Below are 11223 nucleotides of genomic sequence, written 5' to 3'. Positions count from 1 at the left end.
GCATTGTCAGGCCTCTCTCTCCCTGCTCTCGGTGGGATTGCTCGGCGCTGTTGGGCGGAGTTTTTGTGGCGTTTTCTGCCTCGGACACACGGTGGCGATGGAAATCACCTTTTCCTGCAGAGCTTCGGCCTTTGGACTGCTCGCTAACCACACGTGTGTGTGTCCCAGCATGGAAGGGTGAAATATTTCTGTTCAATCCCAAATAAACGCTGACGTTTCAATTGGCCGCAGTTCCAGAGAACCCAGAACACTTTCTCGTAAGCATTGATATTATTTAAATTCAGGTGTTTGTGTTTAAACAAGAGCCAGTGGAGGGCTGGCGTTTGGCTTTAAAGGGTGATCTGACCTTTCTCTCTGTTCCTGGGTGCCAGGCTGGCAGTGTCACCGACCCCTCACCCGGGCTGATCTGGGCTGTGTTTGCACTGGGGCTGTCACCAGAGCGTGGTCAGGAGAGGTGGGACCGGCACTTGGCGTCACCAGAGGTAAAAACATTTCCCCCGTGTGTTTTGGGGTTTGTTAACTCAGGCTGAACTTCCTTTTTTTGAGAGAGCAGAGTGGCACGAGTTCCCCGTGCACGTGCTTGGAATCATGGATGAGAGTAAATAACTGTGGCCAGTTTTGGGGCAGCACAGGGAAAGGTGTCAGGTGCATTTACCACCCCTCCTGCAAAGCAGAACACGGTTATGATTCAGTTAAAAGAAACCCACTGCAAAGTGTGTGTGAACCCTGTGAAACAATTGAAACACAGATTATTCCTGCCCAGACTTGAATCCAGGATTGTTATGTTGGAAAAGACCTGGATTGCTATGTGGAAAAGACCACATCCAGGCATGGGGACCCCTCCACTGTCACCAGTTGAATTTCATGGGATCTCCTGAGTTGGAAGGGCCCCACAAGGATCAGCCTCACTGTCCCCCAGCTGATCACTGCAGTGCCCTCAGCCTCTCCTCACATGCCTTCTCCTCCAGACCCTCCACCATCTTCATACCCCAAAAAATAACAAATTTTTAATTTTATTTCCTTCCAAATCCACGCTGGGTTTTTAAGGTGAATGTCTTTAACTCTCTGTTTTCCACGTGTTCACGGCTCTGTGTGCCCTTGACTGGAGGAGTTGCTGCAGATTTGAGAGAGTGAGGCAATCCCTCCCCGGCAGTGTTTGGACAGCGTTTGGAGCTGGCTGGATGTGCTGGGCTGGGCAGGCAGAGTGCAGGTGCAGGTTTTAGCAGGCCTGGAGCCCTGGGAGCAGCAGGCAGGATGAACTCAGAGCCTGTTGTAATCTCTGGTTTGGTAAGTTCTGTATGTGGTGATTATCAGTGATTTGGGACCAGCCCCTCAGCAAGCCAAGCACTCCCCCTCACTCCTGCAGCACTTGGGATTCGCACTGAGAGGATTAACCAACACCAAACCCTTCTCTTGAGCTCCTCCGTGAAATACTCACTGAGAGGAGGATTCTTTGTGTGAAACACGCATCTGTAGCTATGCATTTATGTCTACAGAGGTATGAATAAAACTGTCCATGCCCAGATTTTCCAGATTTAGTCCAGTGGATGTGAGAATATGCTCTGTTCCCCCAATAGTTTTATTAACTCCAAAGCCCCAAATTGGATTTTCTGGGTATTTCTTGCCTGCAGTGGGCACCCATCCCATGATGTGCAGTTTTCTGCAGTCTCACACCTGCTAACCACTGCCTTGGTGGGAATTATCTGTATTTGGGAGCAGTAGATCCCACTTTGTGCAGATCCTGGGGCACCTCCAGCAGGATCAGCCTGCACAGCTCACCAGATCCAGCAGCTTTAGCATTGAAACTCATGTTACTCATTCCATTTGAATTTCAGCAAACCTGTAACGGCGCAGACTTCAAATAAAACACAAAATGTGAAAGAAGGAAGAGGAGGAGTTCTTCAAACCATTGTCTGTCAGCAGAACAAGCAGCTGAAGGTCAGAGCCAGGCAGGAGAGGCGCTGGCAGTGCCTGGCCCTGCTTGGCCGTGCCCTCAGCACCTGTTTTCAGCCGTGTCCTCCTGCCTGTGCCAAGGTGGGGACAGGGCAGCGTCCGCGAGCCACGCGGGCCCCTCGTGCACAGGGACAGCCTGGGGACTGCTGCTGCCACCAGCACTCATGGGGGCACCTGGTGCTGTCCCTGCTGCAGGGGGTCACGGCAGAGCACAGGGACAGCCTGGGGACTGCTGCTGCCACACTCATGAATGGGGGCACCTGGTGCTGTCCCTGCTGCAGGGGGTCACGGCAGAGCACAGGGACAGCCTGGGGACTGCTGCTGCCACACTCATGAATGGGGGCACCTGGTGCTGTCCCTGCTGCAGGGGGTCACAGTGGAGCACACAGCACCGGGCTGCTCCAGATCATGCTGGACTATCTGAGTATCTCCATTCAGGACACTCCACCCCCTGCCCGGTCTCTGTTCCTGCACACCATCACCTGCACAGGAAAGAAGTTTTTCCACGTGTTCAGGTGGAGCTTTGTGTGCATCAGTCCCTGCCCACGTTCCCTTGTGCTGTTGCCGGGCGCCACTGGGAAGAGCCTACTCCAGCTTGGCCCCCACCACGGACACCACTGGGCATTGCTGAGGTGCCTTCGGTCACCTCCTCTCGAGGCCGAGCAGGCCCAGCCCTCTCGGCCTTCCCTCCCAGGAGCGACGCTCCCGCAGTCGCGGCGGTCCCGCTTGCCCCGGCGGTCCCGCTTGCCCCGGCGGTCCCGGCTGTCCCGGGGGTCGCGGCTGTCCCGGGGGTCGCGGGTTCGAGCCCCGCCCGTCTCTCATGCCACGGGCATCGCCCCACGGGCCCCGCCCCCGCGGCACCTCCCCATTGGTCACGCCCCCCGCCGCGGCCCGGGCGGCAGCCAATGGGAGCGGTGCGGGGCGGGGCGCGCGCGGGGCGGGGCGCGCGGGGCCTGACCCGAGGTAACCCCGATCACACCACCGGGGGGCGGCGCGGGGGGCGGGGCCCGGCGGGCGCGGGGCGGGCCCGGGGCGGGGCCGTGGCGGGGAGCGCCAGGCCGGGGCCCGCGGCGGCTCCGCTGCACCGGCACCGTGAGGTGAGGGCGGGGCCGCGCCGGGGGGGGCGGCCGGGAGCGCGGGGGGCTCGCGGCACCGGCGGGCGGCGGCGCGCGGCGCTGGGCGGGGCCGCGCCGTGCCGCGGGAGATGGCCGGGCCATGCCGTGCCGGGCGGGCGGGACCCGGCCGGGCGCCGCGCCGGCGGGAGGCGGCCGGGCCATGCCGTGCCATGCCGAGCTGTGCCGGCGGGAGATGGCGGCATGCCGGGCCGGGCCGAGCCAAGCCGGGACGGGCGGGGGTCTCGCGGGCCGGAGCCGCCCTGCCCGCCGCAGCAGCCGCCGCCCGGTTCCTCCCGGTTCCCTCCCGGTTCCCTCCCGGTTCCCTCCCGGTTCTCTCCCGGTTCCACGCGCTCCGCCGGGCGGGCCCGGGCCGCGCTCAGCCGGTGCCGTGGCTCGCGTGGCCTCGCCGGTTCCCCGCGGCCTGAAAGGAGCAGCACGTGGGCGGCGGGGAGTCCGGCACGGACTGGCTGGGCCGGGCCGGGACCGGGACCGGGGCTGGGCCCGGGCATCCCTGCTCCGTCCCATCCCTGCTCCGTGTCACCCTGCCGCTGTCCCGGGGCAGTTTCGGGATCCTGGGAACAGGCTGGGTCCGGTCCCGCCGATGGGCTGAGAGCAGCCCTGAGATGCTCAAACCAGTCAAGTTTTAAAAGCAGATTGGCGAACCAAATATTTGTTCTTGCCCTTCCATTCTCCTAAATATTCTTGAAGTTTAGAATGAGAAGAAGTGCTGTGTTTGAAAGTATCTGAAGCGTGAGTGGAGTCTGTTCCAGTTTAGCAGGCAGGAAATGTTCAGCAAAGTGTTTGAGTGATGCCAAAATCTCTCCAAGACAGTGGGATTCAGCCAGTCTCGAGTGTTTCAGCAAACTGGGATAGCTGTAAATACAGGCTCTTATGTTGCTCTCTGGAGGTTTGGGCTGGATAATGGGAAACAGCTTTTCCCTGGAGGGTGCTGGCACTGCCCAGGCTCCCCAGGGCACGGCCCCGAGGCTGCCAGGGATGCCCGGGGTGAGAATTTGGGGTGTCTGAGCTGGCCTGGATGATCCTGTGTGTCCCTCCCAGCTCAGGATGTTCCACAATTCTGTCATTCTACATCCACAGGTGGAAGGTTCTAGGCAGTTGTTTTTCCCCTAATACCCAGCCTAGCCCTGCCCTGGCACAGCCCCAGCTGTTCCTTCGGGTCACAGGGAGCAGAACTGGGAGCTGCAGCCCCTGGTGAGTGTCCCTCAGTGTGCTCCAGCTGGACAAACCCTCAGCTCTGCTGTGAGACCCTTCCCATGCCCTGTCCCTGCTCTGGGCACCCTCCATCCATCAGCTTTGGCTCTTTGTGCCCGGGGCGGTTGTGAGGAGCCCTTGGAGCGCTCTTGGGTTGTGTTTGGGGCCGGGGATGAGGCAATGCCCAATGATTAACCAGGAGGGCAGGCCCAGGTGGGGCAGGCCCAGGTGGGGCAGCCGTGGGGGCGTTAAAACAGCGTGGCCAGGGAGCGCCAGGGTGTTCTGAGCAGGGACCCTCTGCTGCAGGAGCCTCCCTTCTCTCCCGAGCTGGAACTGCCCCCCCAGCCCTGGTACAGGTGAGCACTCTGCTGCTTTTTACTCTTTTCATTTCGTTTTACCTTTGTTTTGCTCCGTTGTTTTCTGTGTTTCTCCAGGTGAGAGCACAAATCCATTTCGTCACTTTAAAGTGATTCAGGTTGATCAGCAATGCCACAGCTCTAATCAGGAGGCATTTGAGCACAGCTAGTTTTATTAATTTCCTTTTCATGTGCCACATCAATATGATAGAAGTGTTACTGTGATTTTTTGAAAGAGCCCACTGAAATACTGATGTTCTCTTCAGCTGTGGGTTTGCCTTCAGAATGGGATGGTTAGAGAAAAACAGCCAACTTTAATTCCCACCTGTCATTGCCCAAGTTTCATGCCTGGGTATATTTTTACAGAATTAAAAGTGATTTTAAGGTGAAGCTGTTATAAAACTTCTCAAGTCTGGTATTCTTACCAGTGCATTTCAGGGTCAAGCCAAAGATGTGAGTAATGGAAGCAGCAGAGCTGTGGAGGAGTGAAGTGGGGCTGGATTTGCCCCGGGCACTTTCTGGGTTTGGGTTGCGGAGTTTTCCCTGCTGGTAGCACGGATTTATTTGGGTGTTGGATGCCTGGACACCTGCTGGGAGTGGAGCTGATTTCCCTGGAGCAGGGAGCTCATATATGCATAAATGTACCCCTTTATTTATATATATAGGGTACATAAATATACCCCTTTATTTATATATATAAGTACATTAGTATACCCCTTTATTTGTACATATGTAACATACCTCTGTGTTGGTATATATACCTCTATATGTGTATAGATAGTGCAAATATATTTATAAAATATACCTCTACATGAGTCTAGCTAATGTAAGTGTATTTTTGTGCGTGTTACACACCTCTATATTTATATGTAATTCACCTGCATAGTTGTAAATATCTGCAGTTTACCTGTCTATTTCTGTATATGAAATTAACCAGTGCACAGCCTTGTGCATTTCACGCCCAGCGCTGAAATCCAGTGAGGAGATCCCTGAGAAAGTCCCTGTGTAATTTAGCCCCAGACAATGCTGAAATCAATTTAAGTATGAACGAGGCCTCTCGGTGTGCTGAGAACAAGCCAAGCTTATCACCCCAGCACTGATTGCACAACCCCAGCAGGACTGCTGCCTGTGGGACTGGCTCCCAGGGCTGGGAAGTGCCTTGGGAAATGGACCTGAGTGGGGTTTCACGGATATCAGCCTGGTTTTTGGGAGCTGAGTCAGACAAACAAGGTGCTGGAGTGAACTTGGGTGAGCGTGGCACTGCCTGGCCTTGGGTGGATGGTTTCTCGTGGAATATTTGAGTGAAACACCTCCCTTCCCGTTCCTCTGCTTCTGAAAACCCCAAAATCCTTGAAACTTGCTCATTAATGTATTAGTTATTGAAATGAGGAAAGGTTTTCTTCAATGAAGTTGGGCTGAAGTTAGTTTGGCTGCATCCCAGCCGCTTCGGTGCCAACAGTAAATGTGTCTGGATGAAAAACTTGAGGAGAGATCTGCTGCCAGGATAAATATCCACAAAAAAACTGTCTGCATCTTTGTATGCACAAACAAAATTGGATTTGTGCTGTCTGAGCACCTCAGCTAAAGAATCTCCCTGCCTGGTTTAGCTTGCACATCACAGGTGCACAGGGAGACTTCCTGGTCATGCTTGCCCTTCTTCTCATCTCTACCCTCAAAAAATACATTTTTTAATGCTTTTAATGTCCATGTGAGACAGATATTTGTGTCTTTTCAGTTATAAAATGGTTAATGATGCCTCTGCCAAATGAAGTGCCCGTGGCCACAGGGCAAGTGGAGTTTGTGGGAGGAGTGATGTCAACACGGGATTGGATCTGAGTAATTCAGCCAGGCACCTTGGTGGCAGGAGTGCATGAGCCAGTTGGATGAGTTCTCAGCTCTCAGTCACTGATGGGGTGTTTGGGGGTTGCTCTGGCTATAAATACCCCTCTGGGCCTTGTTAAGGTCCCACCATGTCCCATTGCTGTGACACCACGGGCCAGGTTTTGGTGCCGCGCCCTTGGCTAACGGGGCTGTAATTAGCAGGGCTGATGAGCCTTGCCCTCCCTGGGGTTCAGCTGGAAGCAGCCAGAAGGGGACAGGAGAGGTTTGGTACCGGTGGATAGTGGTGGCACACCCCACTGTTCCTGGTGGTTCTCAGAAGATTCCAGAAGGATGGACCAGCAGGACCTGCCAGGGCTGGATTTGGGCACTGCAGGTGTAGCTCCTGGGTTAGTCTGTGCCTGGAGCAATCCTGCCAGTCTGTGGAGTGCCTGTGGGGTTTTTTTGGGATGGTTTGGATGGTGTAAACAGGAGAACACGCATGGGATATGTTCATTATAACCCTGATGTTTACTTCCCAATCCTTTTCTTTTCCAGTTCGTTTTGGAAGTGGCTCAGTGCGCAGATTGCGCGGATATCCAGAGGTGAGTGCCCTCCTCAGTTCCCAATGGTGTGTTTGCTGCTGGCTGGAGCTGTCCTGGGAGTGCAGCAAAGTCAGGCAGAGCAGGGGGATCAAATGTTTATTCCCCATCCCACCTTTGTGCTGTGGGGTTTTCCTTTGTTTTCCTTTCTCAGTTGAAATTATTCTTTTGACTTTTAAGAAAATGCTTTCATTCCCTGCTGGAATACTGGAACAGACCCATCCCTGGGAGTGTCCAAGGACAGGAGCAGCCTGGACTGGTGGAAGTGTCGGGGATGAGATGAGATTTAAAGTCCCTTCCAACCCAAACCAGTCAGGGAATCTCTGATCCTGTGAATTTTGATACTCAGAATCCCCTGCCTTTGTCTGTAGGTTTTGGGCCTGGTGTCTGGGGTTATTTTGGTGGTTTTTTTTTTCCTTTAATGCCTCCTGCAGCTTTGCCTGAGGTGGGAGGTTCTGCAGCTTGTGAATCTCAGAGTCCTTGTGCAAGCAGGGAAATCAGTGCTTGGAGCAGAGCTGGTTTTGATCCCGCACTCAGGGGTTCAGCTCTGCCCTTTTAACGTTTCATTTCCCACCAGTGCCCCTTGCTTTGCCCTCCAGGGGTGGCTGTTCACTCGGGTTTGGCTTTGTCCTTTGTCCTGCAGTGCTGAGAGCCCAGTTTGGGGCAGCCATGGAGGATTCCTCAGAGGCCAGCAAGGCCGTGGATGCCAACGCTCACTCGCGCTTCATCATCGGCTCCGTGTCCGAGGACAACTCCGAGGATGAGACCAGCTCCCTGGTGAAGCTGGACCTGCTGGAGGAGAAGGAGAGGTCCCTGTCCCCTGCCTCAGTCTGCTCCGACTCCCTCTCGGACCTGGGGCTCCCCAACGCTCAGGATGGCCTGGCCAGCCACATGAGGTATGGGCACAGTTACATTAAAGTTCTCCATTGGATAAAATAGTTAACCCACATGAGGTATGGGCACAGTTACATTAAAGTTCTCCATTGGATAAAATAGTTAACTCACATAAGGTATGGATAGAGTTAAATCAAAGTTCTCCATTAGATAAAATAGTTAACCCACATGAGGTATGGGCACAGTTACATTAAAGTTCTCCATTAGATAAAATAGTTAACCCACATGAGGTATGGGCACAGTTACATCAAAGTTCTCCATTAGATAAAATAGTTAACCCACATGAGGTATGGGCACAGTTACATCAAAGTTCTCCATTAGATAAAATAGTTAACCCACATGAGGTATGGGCACAGTTACATTAAAGTTCTCCATTAGATAAAATAGTTAACCCACATGAGGTATGGGCACAGTTACATCAAAATTCTCCATTAGATAAAATAGTTAACCCACATGAGGTATGGACAGAGTTAAATCAAAGTTCTCAAATAAAATAGTTAAGACATGTGAGGTATGGATACAGAGTTAAATCCAAGTTCTCACATGAGGTACGGACACAGAGTTAAATCCAAGTTCTCAAATAAAATAGTTAAGTCACGTGAGGTAAGGACACATAGTTAAGTCAGTTCTCCATTAAATAAAATAGTTAAGCCACATGAGGTATAGATACATGGTTAAATCAAAGTTCTCGATTAAATTAAATGGTTAATTAAAGTTCTCCAGTCTTTTTACCCTGTCAGTTCCAAAGATAATCCAAAGTTCAGCTTTATATCTGTGTTTGGCTTCAAGTGTTGCTCTGGCATTTTGTTTTTAAATGGCCACTTGTCTGTATCAAACCCTTTGATTTTCCTTTGCTTTTAGTGAAATATTTGTGCCTAGATTCCTTAAGCACCTTGCCTGTCTTGTCCTGATTTCAGAAAATGGAAGTGTCTTCACTGAGATATTTCATAAGTTTTCACTCGTGTGTGGTTTTTCTGGGCCCTGTTTGTTGAGAGCAGGAACAACATTTGCCTGTTTTGTCTTTGCATGGATTTGCTGCTTTCAGTGTAGCCAAAGAATTGGCAGTGAGTTGGATCAGTGGCTCCGTACTGGAATTTTTTTTGGTTAGAATAGGGAAAATTGTGCTGGTTGTAGTAAAGCCTGGAGTCCTGCAGCCTGGCTTTGCTCTCCCACGGACCCTTCATTTATTTGCCATATTCCAGGAGGTTCAGGCTCTGTGTGCCTGTGCCTTCCCATCCCAGGAAATGCAGGAACACCCAGGACAGAGTGGATCCCACTCCAGTTTCACTGGACAGCCCCTCACTGCCTTTGCTGTGCTGCTTTTGAAGGAATTTCCATTCCAGCAAGTTTCCTGACCAGTTTATATTTACACAACTATATATGTAAATATAAAATATCATATTTAATATAATATTATATAAACCAACCAGCTAATCCTTGTTTTGTGTTTTACTGGTTCCTTTGCTTGTGCAGGCTGAGGAAAAGTGAAAAGGTTATAATATTTCCTTTTTTTGGTATTTCCCATCCCATTTTCAGAGAGAAGCTCAGGGATCACACAGTCCCAAACCCCAGATGGGACAGAGGGGACATTGCTCTGTGCATTGCTCTGAGGCATGTCCAGCCAGCTGGCACTTGCACAACTGATGCAAAACCTTAAAGCAAATTTACACAGGGCTGCCTTTCCACAGCCTGCCAGGTGCAACGATCTGGCAGCACAAAAGGTGATTTTGGAGCAGGAAACTGTAACTATATACAGCTTAGGTGCTCATCCAATTTCTTCTGTTCCTAACCACAAGTGTGTAAATGGAAATATCAGAGGAAGAAACTTTCAGGGCAGTGTCTGGCCCCAGAGTGCAATAGGTGTGCAACCTTGGGCACCTCTGTTGTAACCTGCTTACTTTGGCAGCCCCTTTGGGGAACTCTTGACTTTTGAGTTAAATTGGAGAGAAATGCCAATTCAAATAGAAAAGTTACAGCATTGTGGGCTGTTTTTCTAAGATAAACTGAGGTGAGCTGAAATACTTTTCAGGATGGTTGTCCCTTTCATCAGGAGATTTCTAAATCATGTTTGCAGATGGAGAAACTGAGACAAAGACAACAGCAAGAGACAAGTTCAACAGCTTGCCTGGAGTCACTTTGTGTCACTTAATGGGACAGAGGTGCCCTGGCTTCCAGCTTCCTTTGGGTGGTCACAAAGGTACCACACAGTGTCAGGTGATAAAGGAGATTTCACAGGCAGTTCTGTACCCTGGGACACAAGGTGCAGGTCCAGGGGACCGTAACTTTTGGAAGAAGTTGCCAAAAACCTTTTCCACTTGCTGGTGATTTTCCCACAGGGTTAAAATGGAGATGGCTCTGTTTGGGGTGAGGGGCTTTGCTGCAGGGCAGTCCTCAGGGAGCAATTACAGTTAAAATGCAGGATTTACTCAGCTGCCAGAGGGTCTGTGAGGGCAGGTTTGTGTGACCTATTGATCTGGCAGTGTTAGTGCTGTTGCTGAAGTCACTCCTGCCGGGACAGGTTGTGCACTCTGGGCTCTCCTGCCCTGGGGATCCATGGAGACCTTCAGGTGTGCCAGCTGGCTGCTGCTCTGAGGCTTAAAATGAGCTTCCAATTGCTGTGTGGGTCATCAGCATCCAGAAATGTGTGTGGGGACAGTGACCACCCAGGCTGAGTGTTCAGGGGGTCTCTGTTGCATTTTGCACCTTTCAATAATAAATCCTAGCCTGCCTTTTTTTGTTTTTCCTTTTTTCTGCCTGTGTTGTCTCTGAGTTCAGAATTTTCCATCAGCGCTTCCAACCAGCCCTGCTGGGACACAGTTTTCCTTGAAGTGACCTGTAACAGAGTTGCTGAGCTCCTTCCTGAAGTTTTAGTGGCAGATTGAGTAAACTCCTCCATAAATGCCACTTGGAAAGCACTTTGGGCCCATCTGTCTTGTTTAATAAATTGTTGTTGATTATTGCTAAATTTAATTCCTAGTTTCCGAGATGGTATCTTGTATCAAATTCTTGTTTAAAATAGAACAAAACCTGGATGTCTTCTGGTGTTTGTCCATCAGGGCTCTGGTTTCATAAGCAGTGACATGGGTGCACAGTCACCTGACAATCCACTTGTATCAGCTGAAAGCCAAATTTTTGGATGCAGTTCAGCTGTTACCTCACATGAAGCCCACAGAGTTTTAGCTTGCTGCTCCTAATACTGGATGGACTCCTCGGTGTCTCAATAAATTATGGGGATGCTTAAGCAGAACTAATCATCTGCTAAAGGAAATTTGG

The 11223-nt window shown here is 51.5% G+C and overlaps 1 protein-coding gene across 1 annotated transcript in view; it reads left to right on the top strand.

Moving 5' to 3' along the window:
- The first annotated feature begins 7015 nt into the window (after positions 1 to 7015).
- Positions 7016 to 11223, top strand: part of ACACA (acetyl-CoA carboxylase alpha) — a 96110-nt gene continuing 91902 nt past the window's right edge. The window contains exons 1-2 of the mRNA XM_058817890.1: positions 7016 to 7059; positions 7700 to 7952. Coding sequence (XP_058673873.1) covers positions 7726 to 7952 — 227 coding nt within the window. The 5' untranslated portion in view covers positions 7016 to 7059; positions 7700 to 7725. The remainder of the gene's footprint in view (positions 7060 to 7699; positions 7953 to 11223) is intronic.

This window comes from Ammospiza caudacuta, chromosome 20 (genome assembly GCF_027887145.1).
Source record: "Ammospiza caudacuta isolate bAmmCau1 chromosome 20, bAmmCau1.pri, whole genome shotgun sequence".
Lineage (NCBI taxonomy): Eukaryota > Metazoa > Chordata > Aves > Passeriformes > Passerellidae > Ammospiza > Ammospiza caudacuta.
The sequence above is the reverse complement of the archived record's forward strand: the minus strand, read 5'-3'. Positions and strand labels throughout refer to the sequence as shown.